General features: G+C 36.6%; 1 protein-coding gene and 1 long non-coding RNA gene across 2 annotated transcripts; one reads left to right on the top strand and one right to left on the bottom strand.

Annotated features, from left to right (window-relative positions):
- Positions 1–8,251: 8,251 nt before the first annotated feature.
- Positions 8,252–10,284, bottom strand: LOC127987880 (uncharacterized). Its single transcript, XR_008161460.1, has 3 exons — positions 9,927–10,284; positions 9,365–9,431; positions 8,252–9,194 (listed from the first exon to the last, which is right to left on the bottom strand). It is a non-coding gene; the product is annotated as an uncharacterized LOC127987880 (long non-coding RNA).
- A 2,050-nt stretch (positions 10,285–12,334) lies between these two features.
- On the top strand, positions 12,335–26,169 carry LOC127998275 (lysosome membrane protein 2). Its single transcript, XM_052592097.1, has 13 exons — positions 12,335–13,296; positions 16,568–16,728; positions 17,655–17,802; positions 17,929–18,123; positions 18,628–18,719; positions 19,204–19,323; positions 19,400–19,578; positions 21,190–21,308; positions 21,657–21,730; positions 21,826–21,877; positions 21,962–22,114; positions 22,631–22,678; positions 23,006–26,169. Exons 1-13 carry the CDS (start codon positions 13,174–13,176, stop codon positions 23,135–23,137), a joined length of 1,596 nt encoding a protein of 531 aa, XP_052448057.1. The 5' UTR covers positions 12,335–13,173; the 3' UTR covers positions 23,138–26,169.
- The last annotated feature ends 979 nt before the right edge of the window (positions 26,170–27,148 follow it).

The following is a 27,148-nucleotide window of genomic DNA, read 5'->3' as shown; positions in this document are numbered from 1 at the left end:
CAAGAGGGAGCTTTGTGATAACTGATTACAGATGAAATCGCACAATTTGATCAAACCCTTATTACAGAACAAACTTTTGAATTCCTGAATTTGTATCTACAAACCACTACCTTTGTTCTCACTGAAATTGTTCACTCTAATTTCACTTTTTAAATGTATTTTTGAATGTTTATCCTATGAGTGCCCTGAAAAGTTTATATAAATGTAGCATTTGTTTATTTTCATTAATATTAACAGTCTTTTACAATATCCCTAAAACAATGGCCCTTTTATACTTGTATTTTTTGAAGTGCAAAGAACAGGAAGAGAAGGCAGTGGAACTTGTGAGTAAAGAGATGTTTTTGACATTTGTAAATAGTTTTGCATCGATTAGCTTGCTCGAATTACTCTCTGCATGAATGATTTGTGTTAGCAGGATGTGGAAACAGCAACAGTGAGATTCTGCTAAGGAACCTTCTGTTGGCTCCATTGTGTTCCAATCTCCCAAATGTCATTAAACCAATGATCCATCAGCTCAGTCAAACTTGACAAAATAAGTAAAAAAAAATATTTCACAGTAACTATGTTGAAACTGGGCACATGATAATGGTAAGTAAACACTTACGAGGGGACAGTTAACGACTGTGGGGATGCTCAGAGGATGTCCTTTTTTTCAGGCAGTGCAATGATGTTTATGGAACAACTGTGGAAAAATACTGTCTGGCAGGTTTTTCCAAACATTACAATGATGTCCTCAGCATGAGGAGATCTAAACATTCCCTTTTTAGAGTAATTAAAATCTTTAGAAGTGGCTCTACATTGGATACTTGGGAAAAGTAGCACTGTTAGAAATCAACATACAATTCTGGCAATGTGTCAGCTTATGTTTTGAAATATGGAAATAAGTGCATTAAGTGTTTAGGGAGTGGAGAATCCTCTCTAAGAACGAGTAACAGGAATCAGAGATCTGGCAGGAGGCCAGAGCCCTTAAGCAGAATGTTTTATATGTTTTTATCCCTAATGGTATCTGTTTGCCTAGATGAAAGGATCTTCTCACACATAGCTGTTTCAATCTGAAACGTCACTTAGAGCTATTCTTATACTAAATGTAAAATTATGCACAAATTACTTTGATTTTCTTTTTTCTGTGGATAACAAAAGAAGATATGTTGTGTCTCAGTGTTTTTGATGTTGTTGTTTTAGGCCTCATTGACTTTCTTCTTCAGAGTTCATCAGAAGAAAGAAAATCCTTCAGGTTTGGATCATCAGCGAGCCCTACTTGGAGGATTAATGGCAGAATTTTCATTTTTCAAATTGTATTTTTGTATTGCAAATTGTATTTACCCTCAGGCCATCCAAGGTGTTGAGGAATTTTTCCTCTCCATCGGATTTGGGGAAATTTAGCATTAAATCACTTGCTTACAATGGATCCTCTCCAGTGAATGGGTGCCATCAGAATGAGAGTCCAGACAGCTGATAAAAACATCACAATAATCCACACGACTCCAGTCCACCACTTAATGCCTTGTGAAGTGAAAAGCTGCATTTTTGTAAGAAATAAATAAAACAATGAAGGCACTTTAACTTTAAACTGTTGCTTCAGCCAAAATACTAAAAGTCCATAATCCTCAATAATGAAAAAGTTCATCCCCTGTCGTTTTCTCACATTGAAATCCATCAACATATTGGTTTAGAACTGTTTTGGACAGTTTTGTCTGTAAACTGTGCTTGATCTGTTAACATTTCAGACAAGATTACTTTTTTTACTGGAGAAAGCAATATTATGAATAAAGGACTTGTGAAGTAAAAAGCTGAGTGCTTATATTAAACAAGTCATTAATTGATGGACTAGAGACGTGTGGATTACATGCAGATGTTTTTATCAGCTGTTTTTACTCTGTTCTGACGGCACCCATTCACTGCAGAGAATCCACTGGTGAGCAAGTGATGCAATTATACATTTCTCCAAATTTCTTCTGATAAAAAAAAACATATTTGGATGGCCTGAGAGTGAGTAAATTCTAATCAAATGTATATACAGTATTTTTTAGGGTGAACTATTCCTTTAAATTACAATATGCTTCCAGTAACTGATAAGGAAGTTGACAACAATTTTAAGGTTCATCAAACTCCCTTTCCTTTCCCAACCAAAATGAGTGAGTAATGTAAGCTTGTCTTGACATCTGCAATAATCTGACGCTACAATGGAAGCTCTTTTAAATATTTGTAAGTGTAAACAGAAAGTAAAGTTAAATGCTGTGTATTTGTTCTGCACGCACTTACAGCAGAACAGACTTCTCAGGCTGTTCAGAATTAACATGATGGCGTGACTGATTCCAGGAATCCGTGTGTTTTGAGGGTGTAGCCCGGTGACTCCTATACAGCCAGCAAGGACTTGAACCTTAGAGCAAATCCCTTTCATTCCATAGTTTATTCATCTGTTTGAACTTACACTCCTTCAGCTATGAATATAATTATATACATGTGAATATAATGAATACAGCAAGTACATTACACTACTGATCAGTAAGGGTTTTTGATATTCAGCAAAGATGCATTAACTCGAAAGTGACAGTAAATTTATGCATTTAGCAATGATTTTATCCAAAGCAACTTACAGTACAGTCAGGCTAATATTCTTTACCTAACATGTGTTCCCTGGGAATTGAACCCACAACCTTTTGCACTGCTAATGCAATGCTCTACCACTTGAGCCACAGGAACAGTATAAAGTGAGGACATTTATAATGTAACAAAAGATTTATATTTTAAACAAACTTGCATCATGGTTTCCACAAAAATATTAAGCAGCACAACAGTTTTCTGAAGGATTACTCAAAGATCATGTGATGCTGAAGCCTGGAGTATGGCTGCTGAAAAGTCAGCAGTGACATCACAGGAATAAATGACATTTTAAAATATGATGCAACACAAAACTCTTGTTTTAATCTGTAATAATATTTCACAATGTGTACTGTAGTTTTGAACAAATAAATGCAGCCTTGGTGAGCCTCCTTTCAAATCATGACCACAAACTTTTGAATGGTATTCATTAAATTGCCCATAGTGATTAATTATGTTTTGAATCGCGGGAGTCAAATATGTAAAATGTCTTTAAATGAGAAGTGCTGGAGCAGCAAGAGCAGGAATTTGACTATATGTGAGAGTTTTCCCCTGAGTGGGAAGCTTCTTTCATTTGCTCGGACTTAGAAGAAATAAGCCGAACAGAAACAGTGCTAATTGTTTACAGAGTCATTTTCCCCAGGGTTCACGGCTGCGGCTGAGACAGTTAAGAGTGGGCCGCTCACAGGGGCAATGGAATTTCCTCAGAGCCAAACCCTATGAAAAGTATTTATCAGAGCATGTGATGTGCCACAAACTGGGGAGCTCCAGCTTCCCACAAAGGACCAATGCCTTATGTAAGTTTTGAGACAAAACACAAAAGGAGGAATTCTCCCTTTGATGCTCTGTGTGTTAAACGGAGAGCCAGTGTAGAATAGATACCAAACTGCAGTTTAACCTGTTTCACTTTTTTATGTTCACAGAGGCTCCATTTATTTGAGCAAGAATATTTTAATGTATTTTTTCCACGATGACAAAGCAGTCATTACTGCGATCTTCAGAAATCATTCTCTCCTGCTACTCTGTCCTTGAAAGTTGTTTGCTAGTTTGATACAGGATAACACAAATCATCAGGGAAGGTTTAGCAGGCAATCGACACAAAGACAAAGAAAGGAAACATTAAGGATGGGAACATACAGTTTATTTATTTATTTTTTTTCAAATGAAAAAGTCAAACGGTCCTCCCAGAAATGTCTTTTCCAGACATTCAAGGTAGAGGAATTGTTCTATTGTTTTCGGTTTTATAAACATATAAAGTACATCTCTCCTCTGGGGAGCATTCAAATACTTTAAACAGAACTTGTGCACTATTTATACTTTACTTCAAATCGGTAACTCTACCATCAGTGATTGTTGAAAGATGTTCATAATAGGTTATTCAAGTATATTTTACAAGAAAATTTTGTTTCATTTTTTATACCTTCATTTTTCACATTTAATTTGATGCGTTAACTTGCCATTTCTTTGTAATTGTTTAATTTACTAATAATTTCTGAACAGAAAAATGTACACACTTTTTCTTTTTTTTTTCTTTTTTTTTTGCATGAGTAAATATGACTTTAATACTGAAAGACCAACCTGATAGTTTTACACCAAGTCATCTGGACCTGTGGTCTGTCCACATCCACCTAATCCCATCATTCCTTCTGTTCAAACAATGGTTCGTTTTAGTTGTGTAACTTCTCTCTCAGCTGTGAGACTAGATTCACTATACAAAGAACAATAAAAGACTATACAAAATCAAATGGTAGGCCAATATTTTAAAGCCCATGTTGCCATTTTATTGATATATTAAGGAATAATTTATTGCAATGCTTAGTGAAATTGCTTCCCTCTGATATTAATTCTGTTTTCCATCCTATTTCTCATTTTTGTGACAAGCTCAAATGACCCGTGTTGTTAAAGGGGCCGTTTGTGGCCTCAGTGAGCTGCAGAATAGAATCTCGGTAATATAAATTTGGCATTCTTTTCGTCCCATTGTACTTAAGAGGCAACATTAATCGCATTTCCTGAAAAGGTCTGGCTCTTCTCACTACTCCCACAGTCATTCCTTAACTGTGCTCTGCACCAGCCCATCCTGGACCGTGCCAAGAGCCTGTTAGGAGCACATTGTACCATCCTGTACAGAGCTATATTTCCACCCTGGATCCCAATGGGAAATCCTGTGTGATTGATGAGACTTCAAATAGTGTTTTATGTGGTAGTAGTAAAACAACTGAGCATATAAACACTGAAAACAATGGGAAAGATAATGTATATAACACAGATAAGGTTAATAGTTTTTTATGGTAGATTAAATGACACATTTGCATGATACCAGGCTTCCTTGTTATTTGCAAACCAAATGATCTGAGTGGAGGAACTAGTTTCCACAACCACCGTTTTTTTTTTTTTTTTTTTTTTTTTATAGTTTCCCTGACACTTATGTTCTTTACGACTGTCCAGCTGTCAGGTGGCCACTGTCTCGTTTACAGGCAGTTTTCCAACCTTCATAAATAATTCATCTAATGGTACAAAGTGCACCTTTTTATGTAACACAGACGAGCAAAACTGTACACTAAATAAACTGGCTAAAGAGATATTTAACGTCAAAAATGAAAATTCTTGTTGTCATGTACTCACCCTCATGTCATGCCAAACCTTTAAATATGGAGGCCAGTTTCTGCTGCACAATTCAGAGAACAAAAAGTCAAAAAATTGCAAGATATAAACTTTATTCTAAAGAAAATTACATTTTGAAGAATGTTTCAACCAGCCCCATTTCACAGGGAAAATATACCTGTTTTATGAGGTGGTGATTTTGTATGAATTTGAATCATACAAAACCATATGATTTTTAGAGGGAAAAAATTTCAACCCTAAAATATACGAATTAGCCACATATTCACCATAATCTAAAACAGCTACAAATTGCTGTGAGACTGTGCTGTTTAAACTGCTTTTGTTCATTCAATGTAAGATATAGAGTCTAAAACAATATTAGATATTTTTCTGCACACAAATACTAGAATATATATATACACACACACACACACACAGAGAGAGAGAGAGAGAGAGAGAGCTGGGTAGTAACGGATTACATGTACATTACATTACAGATTCCAAATCTCAAATACTTGTAATTAGAGTAAACTACTTTTTAAAATACTCGTAATCTACAGTTAGACTACAGACTACAGTTACATATTATTTACACAATGGTCATAAGTTGTTCACAATTATTGATTCTCTTAAGTTTCCTTTTTTAACGTTTATATTTTTTCTAAAAAACCTGCTGCTTATACAGTATACGTTCGTGATTCTTCTAGTTTTTCAAGGTGGAGAGGGGGAGGGGTGTCAGAATCACGCTCAGATGAAATCAGCAACAAGATCATGGAAAATAGCTGGGAAAGCAGCCTTTAATCACTGGATCTACAGACATGATTTAATTGTAAAGAAAGACACTGTTCAGTGTAATCTCTGCCTGCCACGGATTCATTTGCTGTCCATGGAAATCTTTGACCTAGCATGTTATTGCTGGGAATTTCATGTTCTTTAATATATTTTTGTAATGTAGTTTTTTCTTCGTTGTTACTACCTTATGCACATATTCATATTTGACCTAGCAGTGATATTGCTGTTAATTTTTAATGTTTTTCAATATTGTTTTTTGTAATGTAGCTGTTTTTCTAAATGTACTTCTAAGTAAATATGCTTCAAAATCATAAGATGTGATTTTGTTTTATTCAGTGTTACTAGCAAACACTACCAGCAAGGTTAGTGTTACTATTTTTTCAAGTATTAACTGTCCATACATTACACTTGAAAAAGAAGCTATTGTGGCTCTTGTTGGTGAATGAAATATATATTTTTGGAATATATTTTTGTCTTTTTATCATATTTTCAAGTTTAGTTTATTTATATAGCACCATTTAAAACAGCAGTAGCTGACCAATGTGCTTTACAGCATCAGAATAAAATAAATAGTTAATAGAACATCAAAATGGCAAAAATAAAATCACAGCTTAAAACCAAAATTACATCCACATTTAAAATATATAACAAAATTTAAGAAATAAAACCAGAATTGTCATTAAAAATCGAGGGACATTGAAAGCAATGGAGAAGTAATGTGTTTTGAGTAAAGATTATGACATGAGATTTTTATCTGTCAAAATAGCACAAGATTAGGCTAATTCAGTATATGAGATATCAAATAAGGGTAAACACAAATGTAATCTAAATGTAATCCAAAAGTAATCAGATTAGGTTACCAAAAATGTGTAATCTAAGAGATTATATTACAAATTTTGTCAATTCATAAGTAATCTACCCAGCTCTGTGTGTGTGTGTATGTGTGTGTGTGTGTATATATATATACATATAAATAAATATATATATATATATATATATATATATATATATATATATATAAAGTCATACAGATTTATATCTTGTGGTGAACTATCCCTTTAAGGTGAAGCAATAGCTTTTCACCATTTCAGGTAGGCGTACAAAAGATTAAGGAGGATCTCCAAGAGCTGGACTATAAGCACTCTGCTTTAAAGTCTAGTTTATGAGGCATTATTTAAGTGTTGTTCCTTCCCTGTTGTTCAAACTTGTCCTGCTTTTTTTTCCATATGCAGACGTGCAGCACCCAGTGAAATATATAAATGCATCGTTGTGAAAGGAGGGGCAGACAGAGAATGTGACTGTCTCACTCTTGTGCCAGAGGTCATGTCAACAGACCAACAATCACAAGCTCTGTATCTTCACTGAAGAGGATATACGTAAGGAAATTATGTTCGGCCATAATCCATAGCGGAACATATTTAAACTCCTCTTTACATAAAAGACCTTTGTATTTTCTGAATAGTTGTATTATTCACATTTTGCATTTGTACAGTTCAGGTTCCAACAAAAATGTTTTGAGCTTCGTCCACAAGTGGGTTTCGCAAAAAGAGCAGCTTGAATAATGTGAGAAATTGCATCAAAAATATATGTTGTCTGCTGCATTGCATGATTGCAACACGCAGTGTAAAAAGTGGTAAAGTGGACAAAAAAATAAAACACTGCTCTCTGCTAATCATATTTATGAAGTAAAGAAACGTGGATGCACTGTTACACAAATCAGATTTTACAACGTCATATAGTGCAACTTTGCAGGTAATTAGTGATTTATTTATCCATTCCAGTTAAACACTTAAGATATGGGATGGCTTTGCTTGCTACTGCTCAGCACAAAGAAATCTTTTATTAAAGCGATTTTAGATAAAGTTTAGTTATAGTCAGCATGCCAAAACCTACTGACTTACAAAAGGAAACTTTGATTCAGCTTTTGCAAGACAATCACGATTTTGTGATGTATTTGTTATTCTTTCTTTTCTACTTCAATCTGTGGTCATTTTGAAACATGTAGAAAATGTAGAAACAACACTAAACAAATAAATAAGTAATGTTTTCCTAACACTCTCAAACCCTTCCTTTTCCTGCACTCAACAGGATGCAACTGAAAGCAGTTTGCGTCATTGACACACACGACATGTACAGGAGTCTTCAGACAGGCAAGGATGAGCATGAATACATGAAAATAGATTTAAAATACAAAATACTGTGTGGAAAAATTTATTTAAATACAAATACAGTGTTTTGTATTTTGAAAATACTATAATTGCATGTGAAATTGGCCATCCAGTGTAGGCATCCCTGTAAACTGAAATCTATCTGGACCTGAAAACAACCGAACATTTAGATGTGTACTACTGCTTAGAAACTTGTGTCTTCATTTTACATATACCTCTTCCCTTCCCTGCCCTGTAGGAAACACAAACCATTTTTGATTTATTTCATGTAAAGTTTATTTTGTTGTATATATAGTTTATTCAAATTAGAAAGTTTATGTAAAATGTAAATATTAAAATTAGAATTCGTTTAAATAGCATTTAACACTATTTGTTCAGTTTTTTTTTTATATATAAAACCAAAAGTTAAAAAAATAAAGAAACAAACAAAAACAAACAACAACATGTACATAAGTATTCACAGCCTTTGCTCAATACTTCGTTGAAGCATTTTTAGCACCAAATTAGAGCCTCAAGTCTTTTTGAGTATGATGCTATAAGCTTGGCACACCTTGGGCAATTTCTCCCATTCTTCCCCGTTCAATTGGGTTCAAGTCTGGGCTCTGGCTCGGCCACTCAAGGACATTCACAGAGTCGCCTGTAGCCACTCCTTTGTTATCTTGGCTGTGTGCTTAGAGTCATTGTCCTGTTGGAAGATGAACCTTCACCCCAGTCTGAGGTCGTGAGTGCTCTGTAGCAGGTTTTTATCAAGGATGTCTCTGTACATTGCTGCATTTTTATCTTTCCCTCGATCATGACCAGTGTCCCACTCCCTGCCGCTGAAAAACATCCCCACAGCATGACACTGCCACCACCATATTTCACTGTAGTGTAGGTTTGGGTCTGACTACTCTACCGTTCAGGCCTGATTGGTGGAGTGCTGCAGAAATGGTTGTTCTTGGAATGTTCTCCTCTCTCCACAGAGAAACGCTGGAGTGACCATCAGGTTCTTGGTCATGTTCCTGACTGAGGCCCTTCTCCCATTGACCTCCCCTGAAAAAACAACAACCGATTGACTATCAAAACTGATTGGCTAATGCAGTAGTTTTATTGTTTCATGTTAACTGAAGGCAAATCTGAATGATGCGCTATTTTAACTTTAATAAACAAGTATAATTGACCATGACATCCACACCTTCTCTTATTTCAGAAAAGACACTCACCCAATGCTGAATGGATCTGTACAGCTGCAGCTCACATGATGAGTGTTGGGGTTGGGGGATGTCTGAACTGGTGACACACAAAATCAGCACTCTGATTAAGACATTGACTGGCACAAATATTTTATGTATTTTGAAAATACAAAAAAAAAAAAAAAAAAAAAAACTCATTACTTTCCCCCAAAGGCTTTAAAATTACAAAATTATATTTTGTATTTCAGATATGTATTTTAAACACATATATCTGAATATAGCATTCCTGCAGACAGACACGTAAAAAAATGCTTCTTTAGTTGATAAAAAATAAAAATAAATTGCAACTTTTTATTTTAAAATTGAGTAAAAACCCAAATAAAATTAAAAAATTGTTAAATTTGTCAGGTTTAGGCAAGGAGGAACTCAAGTGCAGACTGGGATCTCAAAACAAAGGGTTTATTAAATACAAAAAGGGGAAAACAAAACCCACGAGGGGGAAAACACGGAGCAAGGTAAAGACTAAATAACTAAAACAGGACTGGACTGACAAGATAAACAAGGACTCTAAATACTAACTATAAACACTCACGGTAATACAAGGACTTCAGCGGGTACAGCACAATCTCACACACAATCACAATTGTAGAACACCGTTGAGGTACAATCACAATGACAAATCTTAGGGAACAATTCTCATCAGAGGTACAATGAACCGACGCAAGACAGAGCACACTAGGAAAGCTAAATAGGGGAACAATCAAGACACGACAGGTGGCACAGATGGGACAATCAAGACACGACTAGGTTAACAAGGGGGGCGGGGCAAGGGAACGAGACAACACAAGCACATGGCCCAAAGGCAAGGCCATGTGCTTGTACACAAAACACGGGTCTGTCATGATCCTGCCTCAAGACTAGGAAAAATCAAGGACACGAGGGCAGAATCATGACAAAATTAATATATAAAATCGCACGAGATAAAAATTCACAATTACCTTATTTTTTTATTCTGTGATGTAAAAAAAAAAGCTGTGTTGGAACTTTTAATTTATTTTTTATTCTGTATCAGAAATTGTTTTCCATATATATATATATATATATATATATATATATATATATTAGCATAAATATTATAGTTTAATAAATACATTTCTTGCATTTGAATGATCGTTGTGGATAATAAGAAACTGAATTAACTGATTACATATGTTTCGGCATAGTCCATTGAAAAGATTGCTGAAACTAAATCTACATTTGCTATAATGCATTAGTGCTGTCAAACTATTAATTGCAGTTAATCACACCCAAAATAAAAAATGATGTTTACATAATAGGCCTATATGTAAGTGTGCTGTGTGTATTTATTATGTATATATTAATACACACACAAACATGTATTTCAGAAAAATAGGTTATGTTTATTTAATAAATATATGTATTTTTAATAGAAATTATATGAGTATAAATATAGACATGTAAATACATGTAAATATTTTCAAAATATGTACTGTATTTGTGTGTATTCATATATACGTAATACATATAAACAGTACACACACATATATTACATATATAAAAACTTTTATTTTGTATACGATTAATCATGATTAATCATTTGACAGGACTAGAAGAGATATAGACTTCTGGTGCTTATAAAGGTTTGTTTTCACTTCTCTTATTTTCACAGATGGTTTCTGGCCTGAGCATCCTTAACTCCACAAGAGAGCTTTGATAAAAGTCACATCAACTCACTTGAAGTACAGGCAAGTTTTTCATCAGGTTTGACATCTTACAGCTGACTTTGTCTTTTATCAGTAAATTCACAACAGTTCAAGAGTAAGTACAATTAAAGTAAAGCCATAAAGTTTATGATTTTACTATATCACAGGCAGATGGTTTTATTTGTCAAACACAGGTCATTCAATAAATTAATCTTTCTGAGAACTGCATTCATTGACTAGTTAACCAGTGAGGGTATTTCTTTCTTTCTTTTTTTATCGGAATTCTGTTACATTTGTAAAAGAGAGCTTAACTTAACCCTGGTTGATGCAGGCATTTTGATAGGCTAGAGGAGGGTTAATCTTAAGAATACAATTTCTTTATAGACTTTATGGTTTCAAGAAGAATCTTTAACATTCATAACATTCATGGAACCTTTCCATTGTACAAATACGAAAAAAAATGCATATATCTAAATGTTCTTCACACTAAGACCATACTTTTAAGAGCTGGCTTTATATATATATATATATATATATATATATATATATATATATATGTATATCCCTGCAAATACTATGTTCAATTGTCTTACAACTCTGGCATCGACTCACCATGTTTAAAACATGGCAGTCTTGCGTAAGAAAGCCAATGTATGTTTATATCTGTTACATGTTATAATAAAGTAGTTGTCTCTGAGTTATTTTCCAGTCCTTTTAAGGGTTATAATGGGTAATTCAGTTTCCCCTAGTTTTCTTCAAGTCTTTAATTATTCCAGTGATGCAATCAGCAACTTTGGAAACTACACCCATTTCCAGTGAATTACACTGACACTGATAAGCTTATTTGGCTTTGTTATATAAAATCAACAACAGAAAAAAAATTTAAATGCATACTAAACATGGCCAAACCTTTGGGGTTATGATTTAGGGTAGCCTATAGGTAAAATATTACCAGCTTGATCACCAAATCATAACTAATCATCGTAGTGCCAAAAGGTTCCACAATTCTTACAAGGAGCTTTATTTTCTGTGGTAGTGAAAATCAAACTCATGCGCTGGATTAGACCAGCAGATTTCCAGCGTGCTTCAGTGCTGCAGGCGCCCTTTAAATAAACTCCGCCCCGAAATCGGTCGATCAAATTCGGCATCACACTCCGGAGCCCTCAGCCAATCACGTTCGTCCGGGGGTGGTCTTAGAACGGTGGTCCGGGAAGACGTCATCCAATAGAATCGCGAGCTCCTCGGACAAAAAGGATGCGACCGTCATCGCTAACCGCGCGAGCCGCCCATTATTCATGTTCATTCACACGAGATTTAAGGAGACACGACAGTAGATAGCGGACCTAACGGTCTCGCCTCTGATGTCTCTTAAAAACACAAAAAAAAAACGCCCCGCTGAGTTGTACCGTCTCTTCCAGTGGCTTCGTCAGCGCAGTTTTATTGTTTTTGAGACAAGTTTATACATTTTAACCGCACATATATCCCCCCCAAAAAACCTTAATGTACTATATATTAATACATTAAATGCACTGCTAGAGTGTTTAGGATTAGGCCAGATACGAAGTTGTACAGCTTTACATCGAAACGTGAATTATATCTGACGTTCTGCAGTTTAGCTGTTAGCATAACACTTATTTGTTTGTTTGTTTTTCTCAGCCTGTAACGTTAGGTTGCTAAGCAGCATATTTATTTTGTCGCTCTGACATGCAGCACATAAATCCGTTTTGAAAACCCCTTTAATTTGTGACCTCAGCTCAGAGGGAGGGGTTACACGCCCCTCTGTCTAAAAACGGTTTCTCTTGCTTGGCTGTCTTATTTGAACTATTGAGGGAGGAGGAGAAGACACCCGGTCCTCTGCGTTTAGAGCCGATAGTCTCTTATCTCCGCATCCGAGAAACACTCCCGTTAATCGCGCATCACCGGGATCGTGTGTCGGACCTCCGAAGATAGACAGAAGGGGGGAAAAGACTCTGGCTTTGAGACTATCCGAAAAACGGAAAGATAACGGGAGTTTCTCGAGTAGAAGTTCGGAACAAGAGAAAAACAGATAGAAAGGCAGAACAGTATTATTATCCCCCCTTCAAACCATCCAGTTTGAAAGATTAAAAAACAAAAATGACTAGAAGATCTTGTGCCATTTACGCCACCGGAATCGTGTGCGCTCATTTGCTCATTTTGGGAATCGCCCTTCTGGTGGCTCAAGTCTTCCAAACAATGATTCAAGAACGGATAAAAAAGGTAAGTCTTTCATAAAGTGTTTAATGCCACGAAAATCGCGCGTTCTGTTAAAACCCGGCTTTTAAAGTGATTCCGGGCTGCTGCTGTTGTCCTACACAAGGCTTCTGTGTTTGAGCATCACGCGGAGTTACTAAGGTCACTTGTAATGTAAGCATTGCTAAATCATACAACAAACGAGTCTAATAATGTCATATCAATCTCTGGACTGGTTCTGTTCGCGGAAGGCAAGTTCATGTTCTTCCTCTCGGTCAGATTCAGACTACACCATTTCATGTTATGGACACTCAAAACATGTCATTTGGCGATTTAATGCCCCCTCTCCAGGTGGACATGATGTTAAATTACCGTGATGTAATAAACGTGTTTTTGTTAGTAATCCTGATGATTAAAGTTAGCTGTATGTGACTGCAAAACCTATCATCATATTGCGGAAAAGACCTTTCCCCCCGTCTCTCTCTCTCTCTCTCTCTCTCTCTCTCTCTCTCTCTCTCTCTCTCACCTCAGCAGAGTTGTTGTCTGTGTGTATGAATGAAATGCTTCCGTTGCACGATGCCGGAGGAGTGCATCCCTCTTGTTTAATGTAATGTAACGCGGAAGGTTGTTGATTCGCATCGCATGTTAAATGCAGGGGCTGTGGTGTTGTGGTGTGAGCTGTATGTGTGGCTGTGGGGGAGGGTCTCCGTCGCTTCTCCTTGGAAATCTGACCTCCACCCTCAGTATTTTTAACCAAGTGTAGTATTCAGTGTTCGGTGTAAGGTATTCCTTTAACCTGGGATTCATCGGTGGGTGTTAACATCGCTGGAAATGTTTAGCCCTGTATTGACAGTTGATCCAGAGCCTTATAACTGACCTTCACGATAAACTATTTCACCTTTAATATTCAGCAAGTCATGTCTGGCACTCAAACATCTCACATGTTCTTTAGACAAGAGCCCTTTTTCAAGCCCTCGGGTGATCTGTGTGTGTTTTTGAGTTGGGCGTGGAGTGGGTGGCATGTTTCAGGAGCTCCTATATACATGTGAAGCAGTATGTAGCTCTGAGGCAGTTTTTCTTAAGAGCGTTTCATCTCTTTTGACAGGTGAAACTTCCCCTTAGCTCAGGTTAAAATACAGGCTTTGACATAATGTATTCATTCCTTGCTGTGAAATAATGTTTGCACTTAATTCATTCAAATCTGCCTTTCTGCAGTGTAAGGACTTTGGTACAACATGGTCAGTTATGTAAATAAAGAAAACCTTTCCAGTTGCTCCTACCATCATAAGCAGAAGACCGGATCTGGTTATCTGCTTTATTGGCATTTTGTAATGTTAACAACTACTTCCCCGTAAAGGACAAATGATCTCACTGTATAAATACAAACATTTAATGTTTTTCTTACCTTGGCAGGAGTTGCTGGATCAAGGCTTTGACCATTTTGACTAGTTTGATGTCCACTGGGACCTTCAAAGATCTCTCTTCTCAAGGTTGCTGAACACAGCAGTTGTGTTTGGAGGTTGCTGCAGTAGTTTGTTTTCTGTAATCATTTTTTAAATAATTCGTACTAATATTCCAAAGAATAGTTGTAAGAAAATCTGTAAAGAATGTACTGTAGTCATGTACACTACCATTCAAAAGTTTATGGTCAGTCAGATTTATTTTACATTATGACAAAAGATTGCTCTTTCAGACAAATTTTCTTTCTATTCATCAAAGAGGTATGAAAAACATGACTTCCACAAAAATATCAAGCAGCATATAATTTTTCAACATCGATAATAAGAATCAGCATAAAATAATGAGTTGTGAAGGATCATGTGACACTGAAGACTGGAGGAATGGCTGCTGAATTTAGTTTTGTCCTCACATCACAGTTTTTAAAATATTATTTCACAATATTACTGTATAGCCTGTTTGGTTTAATAAATATAACTTTGAAGAGCATTAGAGACTTAAACTTTTAAAAAAATCTTACCGACTCCAACTTGGCGTACTTGGTAAGGTGTGGGCTGGTGGTTTCAGCCAGTGGAACTTGAGCTGGTGTCTATAAGCTAAAATACATAGCTTTTTTTAAGAACAAAATCATTCATTTTCAACCAGATATAATTAACAACTTAAAATTAAGCAGAAATGAAAGAAAAATGCCCTGACTTACCTCCTGAGAAAGATTAGAAAAGAGAGTCAGTGTGTGACGCAACATAATCTTACTTTAAAGAAAAGCTTTATTCTGATTTCGCTACACATGATTGAACGAGTTGAATAGCTGCACATTTTTTTTACTGGTACTTTACTTTGTAGTAAAGCTCAGGGTTACTCCTAATGACAGAGAACCCATTCAGAGCTTACATGTGAAAAGATAAAAAGAAAAAAGACTGGTTTACTCTTAAATTATATGACCTGTTTGAACAAAGACATTTTTTGGGGGGGGGGGGGGGGGGGTCATAAATTAATGTGTCGTTTGTCATGAATCGACTGGTTTCAGATCATAACGCAGATCACATGTAATAACGACTGATTTTAAAACAAACAAAACTACTATTTCAAATCACTTTCCTGAAAGCACCTTTCAGATGCCGAAGGTCCAGTGTAGATCGGGGATGTCTGTTGTTTTGAAGCCGCTGTTCTGCTACACTGCTGAAGTCATGGCTTTTGATGTCAGATAGTGTTATCTGCATTCTGCAGTCAGACCTTCTGGTTGTTATGAGTTTGTCACGAGTCACCCTTTGGAGACTCGTTTTGTCTATTACAACACAATTTTGTGCTGTCACATAGCCATTAATGACGTTATTCTGAAAATAGTTTGTCATTTCAAAATGAACCTGAAATGTTCATGTTCCTCTTTCTGAGTTCAGATCACGACAGTCAAGAAGTGAGAAGTGTGACTGCTGAAACTGCTTTCTGATGGAAAATTCAAATAGCAGAGAAATGTGTTTGTGCTGCTCTCGTGTGTCGTGGATGGCTGATATTGATGTTTTTCTTCCTCTTTTATAACTCTGAATCAGCTTGTACTGTCTGCTGAGGTCTTTCCTCTTTTTTTCCCCTCATCCCAGCACTCGCTTTACTTCATGTCTGCAGTATTTCTGTCATAGCAGGTCATTGACACTTCACCTAAATCTTTTTCTTTAGTCAGCATTCAGCTTTTGTGTTCTTTCTTCCCTAAATTATATTGAAACTCAGCTTAAACACTGAGTTTAGCCTTTTTAAACAGACAGCATTTCCTGGTCTTTTGGTTAATAATTTAAATTATTATTATTATCTCTCTCTTGACCGCTGACTCTGACTGTTTCATTCACAGGAGATCACACTGGCTGAGAACAGTAGAGTACTGGACGGCTGGATAAATCCACCACCACCTGTTTACATGCAGTATTTCTTCTTCAATGTTTCCAATCCAGATGAGTTTTTGGCTGGAAAGGAAAAGCCCAAAGTCACTCAAATAGGACCATATACCTACAGGTGATTTACCAGTCTTTAAATATAATAAAAATGCAGATATTCATGTTCATTTTCAGGCTTTTGGGACACTTGAAGTGTTTCGTTTTCTAAACGATAATGTATGATGTCAGCGGCACTCAAGTCTAGAAATGACTCATTCTGTTCGTATAAAACAGGAAACTTTTACCTACCTGCTTCAAACTAAATGTCAAATATTTGTTAAAATTATATTTTTTGCAAACTAAGTGTTTTTTACATTACATTTACATGCATGAAAAAAAACTAATCTTTTACGTGAGCATCTAAGTGCATCATAATAATAATAATAAAAAAAAAATGATAAACCTTCACGTTTTCTGTTCTCTTATCATTCTCCCGTCCTAGCTTTTTAGTATTTTACAATGACTGAAACCTTATATAACAGGCACTTCTAACGTTTATTGCCATGTTATGATAAATCGCCTGTTGTATTCCTCAACTGTAAGTGGCTTTGTATAAAAGTGTCTGGCAAATGAATATAAATGTAAAAAAAAAAAAAAAAAATTCAGTGACAGTAAAGACATGAGTAATGATAGAAAAGATTCCTATTTCAAAGAAATGCTTGCAGTGAAAGAATCCTGGAAACAAACTGTCATTGTGTCCACAAAAATATTAAGCAGCGAAACTCTTTTCTGCATTGAAGATAATAAGAAATGATGACTGAGCACCAATTGGGGATATTAGCATAATTTCTGAAGGATCATGTGACACCGAAGCCTGGAGTAATGGCTGCTGAAAATTTTACTTCGAGAAATGAATTACATTTTAATATATATATATTTTACAGTAGTAGTGTAATTTTACAGTTTTACTGTATTTTTGATCAAATACATGCAGGCTTGGTGAGCATAAGAGACAGTTGCCCATTTTCGTTGTAAATTAAATAAAATTCTTCTTTCTGTTATCAGGGAATATCGACCAAGGGAAAATGTCACTTTCCTAGAGAATGGGACGAAAATCTTTGCCACAAATCCCAAAAGCTTTGTGTTTCTCCGTGACATGTCAGTGGGAGATCCTGAGGTTGACCGTGTGACAACAGTTAACATTCCATTCATTGTAAGTGGGGTTTTGTCATTGGCACTGACAAATTTAGTCAGCCCAAATGCCCACAGCACTTGTTTAATTGATTTAACTGATCCAAATGCAAAGAATTTGCTCTGAATTCTTTCCCTCTTGTTTCAGGCCGTGATGAACGAGTTAAACTCCTACCCCTTCTTTCTGAGGTCGTTTGTGTCTATGTGGATGAGATCCTTGGGCATCGAGGTGTTTATGAATCGTACAGTTCATGAGGTCCTGTGGGGTTTCAAAGATCCACTGCTGTCCAAAATCCACACCATGAGTCCAGACGTGGATGAGCATTTCGGCCTTATGTACAATGTGAGAATCTGCCGTTTTGTCATATTCAGTGCTTAAGTCAGTCTAAATGGAGATTATATGTGTTCTAAATGGGTCATATATCTGTGCAACCAACACAAAGTAGCACACACAACCTCTAAAGTACATATGTGATCAGAACAGGATAGGTCAGTGAGGTTATCATGACCCTGTCCGTCATAAACTGCAGATGTTGACCAGTGCATCAGGCTTGACACAGTGGCCTGGTTTACTCTAATGGGTTTTAGACTTTCTTCAGGGATTATATGTGTAGAAGATTTAGGACAGATATTAAATATCTGCAGTTTGTGCAATAGTAGGTGTAATGTCAGTGCCTCGAACCATTAATAAAACATTTAGACTTTGCATTAATATCATGGCCGTCAAACAACTTACTTTCCTACTTTCTGATGATTTCTAGACATCTTTACCCTTATGTGACTTTTCTTATTATTTTCTGCTCATGGTTATAACATTATATTAAATACAATTGATGTGCTGAAACAGAAAAATGGAACCCATGAGGGTGAATTCGTCTTCCACACTGGAGAGAAGAACTACATGGACTACGGCAAGATTGACACGTGGAATGGCATCAGGTACCTCAGTGCTTGCGTAATCCGCATTGCCTTACTGACATAGTGACAATTCTTTGGAAATTGGGCTAAACACAGCATGCCTGCATTAGATGCTAGATAAGATGAGTCAATAGTATAAAGTCTAGGAACAAAGCTCCTGTGCTTCTCAGTTACCCCATATCCTGATTTAAATTGACCCATATCCCAATAAATACAACTACAAAACACTTTGCAGATATATATACAATGGGCCAAAAGTTTGGAATAATGGCAATTTTTTGTTGTTGTTGTTGCTGGAAATCATGATTTGTTTTTCAGGATCCTTTGTTGAATAGAATTCTCAAAAGAATAGCATTTATTTTAAAAAGAAATCTCTTATAAACCATTATAAATGTTTTCACAGTCACTTTTAGTCAATTTAATTGTGCTCATTTTCTCTCTCTCCTTTTCTATTCTAACCTGTGGCAGAAAGAATGGTCTCATCTTTTCATTTTCTCATTAACAGTCAGATGAACTGGTGGTCGTCTAACCAGAGCAACATGATCAATGGTACCGATGGCAGTGTCTTCCACACCTTCCTGTCCAGGAAAGAGCTCCTCTACATCTTTGCTGCTGATCTTTGCCGGTAAGCAACATGTTTTAACACTTACCATGTACTTGGTTACTTGTACATGGTTACTTATGTTCTTTATTACATGCAGATCCATTCATTTGGGTTACGTGGCTGACACAGAAGTGAAGGGCATCCCTGCCTTCCGCTTCGCCCCTCCTTCAGATGTGCTCGCGCCCCCGGATGAGAACCCCAGTAACGCTGGCTTCTGTGTGCCTGCTGGAGATTGTCTAGGAAAAGGAGTCCTCAAAGTCAGCGTCTGTCGGCAAGGTGAGCCTGTTCTGGGTCACACCACACCTTAGCTTCAGGGCCGTCGTGTTCGTTGGAGCAGGTTTTTACAGTGGGAAAGATGTGGGATGTTTTTTTTAATTACATAGGGAAAATAGAGTAACTTCTTAAATAAGGCAATTTGTTGTACAACGTAGAGTAATCTAAGTGTGCTAAAGGTTTTGGTGCCCTGAATAACTGGTCCAGACTGAGATTAAACCAACAGATCAAGCGTGTGCTTTCAGTATTGAATTTTAGGGTTTCCCATTACTGATAGGTGGCCTCGTAACCCGAGTTCAAGTTAAATCAGTGTGCTTTTGTTTGCTCACTCTTGGACTATGAAAGGGAAATCAGAGTTCAGCGCTTAATGAATAACGTTTAGTGCAGTTTTATGGCTCAAGCACTTGATTTGCTGTAGGTGTTCTCAGACAGATTACTCTATCTCAGCCTCGATTGTTTCCGCCATAAACTAGCAGGCTTTTATTATTACTGAACAGAAGTAAACTCTCACTTTTATCATGTGAGGGCTCATGATAGGAAACAGCTGTCGAAGTTTGCACATACTTTGATTAGTCAGCATTCCTAGAAGGGTTCAAGACGGTTCATTAGTGGTTACATTTAAAGTGTTATTAAGGAATGGGGTACTGGATATAAATCAGAGATATGTTACATATTATTCTTAGGTAATGATTGTCTAAGCACTTAACAGTATTTTGTGTTCGTGATGGAAGTTCAGGTACTAGCTGTCTTGTTATTGAGTATGTGCTTTAAAAAGAGGATGTTTTAATTTTCTGTTAGTGTGCATAAAAAACCCCAAAAGTCCCAGAAAATGCCTCATTGTCATTATTTTATAGAATGGAAAATGTCAAGAAACATAAGAAGTCAAATCGGAAAACTGCAAATTTGCAGTCTGAACAGTCACCTGCTCCAGTGATGCTTTTTTTTTTTACTTTTTTGATCATTTACATGTCTTAATGACTTACAAACATAAGCATTTGTATTTGGAGAAATATATTTACTTTACCGTTCAAAGGTTTGGGGTCAGTAAGATTTCGTTTTATAGAAATTAGTACATTCATTCAGCAAGAACACATTCAGTTGTTACAATGTTACAAAAGATTTCTATATTAATAAAATGTTGTTCTTTTAAACTTTCTATTCATTAATAATAATAATAAAAAATGTAAGAAAGCGTAAGGAATAGGGAATAATTTATACATTTTTAAACATATTTAAGTATAAAATATGCTATCATTTGCCATCATTTTTAAGTATATGAATTTATAGATGTCGTGGAGTTATGTTATAGCTAAAAATTTGCTAACAAATTTGTTGTAAATTGAACATATAAATCTTATTTTTCTGTCTTTTGTCACACATTTTTTTTGTGTGTGGCATGGCCAGGGAAAAATCTGAACTACTGGCTTAGTTGGACAAGCATAAAACATTTTTTTTTATGATCTTTATGACCAGACGTTAGAAATGCCGTAGCTGATAAATAAGTCGTAAAGAATTATTTCATATTCATAGAGCTTTCCTAGATGGTTGCACTGCATGTGAGTGATAACTAATCTGAATTAAGGAACAGCAACTAATTCCCCCTTCATTATACAGGTGCACCCATTGTTGTGTCATTCCCTCATTTCTACCAAGCTGATAAGAAGTACATCAGTGCCATTGATGGAATGAATCCAAACGAGGAAGACCATGAAACGTATCTCGACATCAACCCGGTAAGCAGTGCAGAATTTTTTTGATTTTCACAGCGACAGCACTGATCTGTTTGTGCTCTTGTGGTTTATAATCTGAAAGTTTTACACACCCGTACTTACCATAACAGGAAAAAATAAGGTGATTCACTCTGGTAACAACCACAAGTGAATGTGAATGTGAAACCAAACCTACTTAACTCTCCCTAAAGTCCCAGCCATTGTTTCTGTAGCATGTCGTGACGGAAAATATACTCATTTAGTTGCTGTTTGATGGATGGTTTCGGGTGGAACAGATCATAGAGACTGTGTAATGTGGTGAACATTGGTTGACTTTGAATAGTGAATTAACCCTTTGGCTCTCTTCTGCAGACCACGGGGGTTCCCATTCGTGCCTGTAAGAGAGCTCAGCTCAATGTCATACTGAAGAGAGTCCCTGGCTTTCCGTGAGTAAAATTGCCCTCACGAAAACTATTAAAGAATGTTCTGGAATGGGGAAAAAAACGGCTAATGAGACTTTTTTCCATTTTTTCCTTTTCAGCAAAACAAAAAACCTGAATGAGACAATTTTCCCCATCATGTATGTCAACGAGGTGAGCTTTCATGTCATCCTTGCTTCCTTCAGAAAATAAATTTTTCTCTTCAGAGAGGTCATTTGTTTTCTGCTGAATTTTCAGACCGCAACTATCGACGATGATTCTGCAGCCCAGATGAGGACGCTCCTGCTGATTGTAACAATGGTGTCCAACTTCCCAGTCATCATTGTGGGACTGGGGGTCATTTTACTTGTGGTCCTGATCTTCCTCGTCTGCAGGAACCGCCAGAGAAAGGTAAATACAATTTACGACCTCATCAGCTTATATATTGCTTAATTAAAGAGTAGAAATGTCGTTTGTAGCTCAATGATACCTTTCCATGGGATGATATTAATGGAGTAACAGTTAATATTTTCTAGAAATGCCGGTCTGGAAAAGCCTTTAATATCCCATCAAACCTTACACACCCTAGACTAAAGTCAGTTAAATGAGTCACTCACCTTGACGGCTCTAACCCTAGCTTTAATACCCGTGCATGCACCTGCATGAGGGAATGCATGTGCTCTAGTGAATGTATTACTTTATATAATGTGTTCAGTTTTTTTTTTTCGATTATACAGTATTTATCAGTTGGGTTGGTCAACCATTGTTATGGTTCAGTGGGAAAAACTTTGGTTTTTCTCATTTATATACTAATGTTCAAAAGTTCCTTTATAGAATTTATGACTTGAGATCTATCATTGTTGCACAATGCTGTTATGCTTTCATTTCCAGTAACATTTTTCCTCCCCTTTTTTTGTTCCAATTCAGAATGAAGTAAAACGCATTGATTTTACTGAAGCTTTTCATTCTTTTGCTGTAAGTCTTCATTTTCCCTTATACACACATTTTGATTTCATTTTGTTCAAATTTGCTTGTTGTATCATTGTATTTGGTTATTTTGAGCATTATGAGTGACCATTTAAGTTTTGTATGAATACCTTGTTTGTTGTTTTTAAATAACTTCTATTTCTGCAAGTCATCTTCATTGCTTTTCCTGCATGATGATTGTAATGAACATCTGCAGTCTCTCACAGCATTAGAGTAGATGTTTAGCTACATAGTCCATAGTGCTACGTGGTTTCATGTTGACATCCACATGTTTTTACCAATGCACACGCTAATGGTCCTGCATGTTCTGTACAGACGGCGAAAGACGAAACGGCTTACACTCAAGTGAGCAACCAAGCAGAGGATTCCCCAGAGAACCGGAACAATCAGCCGTTGAGGAACGGATCTTATATCGCCATGTCCCCAGTAGAGGGGCAAAAGTGTTGATGAAGAAGACTGGTGGAGTCTCACCTGAGGACATCACGGCGATCCTCCTCACCCTTTTTATATGTTAGTTTTCACTGTGCGATTCGTTTTCGGGGGCCAGGCCCCGCACGCTCACCACCGTTTGCCGAGGGTCACTTATTTGACTCGTGACTTCTTTCTTTCCTTGAGCATGGCCTTTTAAACTGCCATATCGTCAATCAAAACGTATATAAGCTCAAAGCACCCACTTCAGTTTCGAACAACCGTCTCTGGCTTTCCAGAGGCTTCTGTTGCCTAGTCCCGAGAGGCCTGAAACACACTATCTTGCCTTTTGAAAATACATATATGCATCGCATGCTAACAGAGTCCATAGTTCCTGAAGGGTCATAAACCCTTTCAGCATGAGAGAGCTTTAAAGGGTTAAAACCCTGTGCTTTTAAAGTGTTTCAGATCTCTTCCCACACTACTGTATACAGGTCTACACAGGCAGACCTTGAACTAACACGGCTCTTCATACGTCAAACCCTATGATAATGAATGGATATCGGTTTACCTCCTCTAAGAGTATTGGAGAGCTGAAATATCTAATATGCTAACAAAACACTGGGTCTTATCCAGAATGTGTGTGTGTGTGTGTGAGTGAGAGAGAGTTTGTGTGTGTAATTATATGTGTGTGTATCTCTGCAGGCATGTCAGTGCTTGCATGTTTTCGTCACACTGTGGTGAACTGCTCTGGTGGGTCACCGTCCACCGCTTGGCACGATGCAGTGTCGACAAGTGGAAACTAGTGACTTCAGCGGTTCTCTCCATTTCACAGTATTTTAGTCACATTTATTCTGACGCCAGAAACATTTCAGTAATGATGGCTGTTAAAAGAGTTCAGACAGTCTCCTTTAAAGCATCGTAGCTTTTAACACACATGTAGAACACTTACAAAGTGAGACTTGAATTTTTCTGCCTTACAAATACTTACGAACACAATGTGATTCTGCCGCATAGAAGTAGTGGGTTTATGGTGGAACTAGTCGAAATGTCAGACAGATATCAGCGAATCAGTGGCGACTACAGGGAACTACATCCCTCACTTTTCACAGCAAAACACATCTGTTCTGTAATCTCGAGAGCACAACTACAGTCTGCTGAGCCCACAGTCTAATCAAAGAGGAAGGGGGGTTAAAGGTCAAAAGTTTTTTGAGGGGTTATCGGTGAAGTTTGCACATTTTTTCTGTGCTCTAACCCTCAGTGGGCGAAAGAGACTCTAGCACTTGAATCACTGCTTGTGTCTATTGAAATTTATTAACCGTTTTGCTTTTTTTGGAGCCTTCTCTATTGCTAAAATATGAATCGAGGCCATATCTTAAATCAACTTGAACAGGATGTGGCAAAATATCACTAAAGACGAGTCGTCGCCTGCATCTCTGTTTGTCCAAATGAATCTGTCTGGTTATCAGTCTGAAGGTGCCAGAACCCGTGTGTGCAGTTACACTCGGTTGTTTTAAAGTCGTATGTTTCTGTAAATCATTCCTGTTTTGGTGACACTTGCTGGAATGATTGACGTTTGTTAACTTTTACTTGATGTAAACCATCTGTTACTTATTGCGTCCGTGTTTTTTCGTGGATTGCAGTGCACATTGTTGCATATTTGCCTGTGCCATGGAATTAGCTAATCTTGAAGATTTAGTGCAAGATTTAAACTGGAAACACTGTGTATTTGCAGTGTCTGTCTTATGCAGCTGTATGTGAACAAAACATTGAGGGAAAGGATTTCAAGCTTTAGTGTAATGAACTTCCAGTCCGTTACAGCGGCTCTTTGAGTTTGGTCATCAGTGCAAATAGTATATAAAGTACCTGCGCCTGAGCCATTACTATAGTTTCCTGATTCCTTATGGTGACTTTTGCCCCTATATGCTTAACCAAAGATTACATTGGTTTGGTAGATAACTGGTCCACACAGAGAGCTGTAGTGCCATCGATTTCCCATTTACCGGAGCATTAGAACCTCATTGCATACAGGGGCAAATAAAGAAAACAAACAATTGAAAAAGTCACGAAATATTTTCCAGAGCATACTATGTGAGTTTGTAATAATGTGATACAGCAAAGAACTTAAGATGTAAAGTGTTGCCACACGTGCAAAGAAACTCTCAGTATTATGTATTGACACAGCAATACAATATGTAAGAAGCAAATTTTATAATAAAGTAAAAAGGTTTTGTAATCAGACAGATAAATATTTATGTATTCATATGTTCAATGGTATGTACATTATCTGAATTTTTAAGGTATTTTCTTTGGTCTCGTTCATTTCTGTATTTTGTAATTATTTTGTAATATTACAAGTGGGGTCATGACATTTTTTTTCCCCTTAAGATTTATGAAGTAGAACCAAGTGAATATTGTCCTAAATTGGAGATGGAACAATGTATGTGGTTGTAAAAACTGTTAACTTTGATGGAGAAAGGCTTGTGTTGTATCTGTGGGATGTGAGCCTATCGTGTGTAATGATCTCCTGTTGTACAACTATCTCAAGCTTTCAACACACTGTTTGTCCAACTGGAATATCAAAGGGAAGGCTGAGTGTCTTCGAGTTCCACTGGGGAAGATTGCCATAGTGCCATGTCGGGTACAAGGGAAATTTCCAATTGCAATCGAACCTTTTTTTTCTTAGATGAATGATGCCCTCCTTCAGGGATGAGCTTTTAGTGCCATATCATCCTTGTTTATTTCACTTGCTTTAGAAGCAACACGGTTAAGCAGTGTAGCCATTGTTATTTGTTTTATTTCCCCCCTCGGCCTTCATTTCAGGGCTGCTAAATGCCCTCACAACAACTTTTGAGGGTGGGCTTAAAAACACTGAACACTTCATAAAGTCCTTCTGAGATGCATTGTGGTTTTTGCTGCTGAGAATGACAATCCTTATGCATATTAGGTGCAAATTCATTTCAAGTAAAATTCATGTTTAGTTTTGATAATTTACTCCGCACAAATCTTTCTACAATGCTTTTGTAAACATTTTTAGTGTTATTTGCAAAAAAAATAAAATGTTGAAATTTTGTCTGCTTTCCTGTCTGATTCATTTACAGAAAGAGGGACCTTAATAAATATACAAAATTTGTATAAAAATATATATTATTTATATCATATATAAAAAAATATATAATTTATTTGTTCAAAGTAAAAACTGTTATACTGTAAAATATTATATATGTGTGTGTATTAATTTCCATATACTGTATATATTTTCTGCAGACATTCTAGTCACACGATCCTCCAGAAATCATACTAATTGCTGCTCAGAATATATATAAGAGAAACTATCATCAATGTTCAAAACAGCCGGGCTGCTAAATATTTTTGTGAAATGTGTTTATTTAAAAAAAAAAAATAGAAATCATGCCTAAGTGAAAAAGCATAAATCAATACATATATAATCCAGTGTCATACTGAAGTCTACAAAAGCCTCTACTATTAACGTTCTAGGGTTTGGACTGACATCGTGGTGAGAAAGTAAAGACAATAACGATTAATATTCATTTTTTGGTTGATCTCTTTAATGAGGAAAAGCATGGCCAAATTATTCAAATCAGCATTAGCTGGAGATTTCATTTGTTGTTAATGTGACCTTTCACCAAACCCCAGATGAAGGACTTGATCGTTTTGTCCCTCGCGAGTCGACACCTGATGGCCTTATTCAAGGTCTTTAGTTTCAGATGAAATGAAGCAACACTTCTCCTGACTCCTGCGTCAGTCGAGTAACCTAGATGTAAAAAGTTCTTGGCCGTTAACACAACCAACCCATTTGGCCACAACTACAGAAAAATGTTGAAACTGTGGTGATAACCTCTGATAAGAAAGTGAGGTACAGTGGGAGGTCTGACGAAACCTGACGGAAAAACGAGCTTTCCGTGATATGCAGTGACTCACAGCAGACATGTGAAGACTAGCGCTGTTTGATAAGCTTTAACGTTACTTGTCCATGTCTTCACCACCCACCCACACACACAGTCCCTCTTCATGTTCATAACAAAAGTA

Source organism: Carassius gibelio, chromosome A5 (assembly GCF_023724105.1).
Source record: "Carassius gibelio isolate Cgi1373 ecotype wild population from Czech Republic chromosome A5, carGib1.2-hapl.c, whole genome shotgun sequence".
In the NCBI taxonomy this organism is placed as follows: Eukaryota; Metazoa; Chordata; class Actinopteri; order Cypriniformes; family Cyprinidae; genus Carassius; species Carassius gibelio.
Note: the sequence above shows the minus strand (reverse complement) of the source record. Positions and strands in the feature narration are given on the sequence as shown.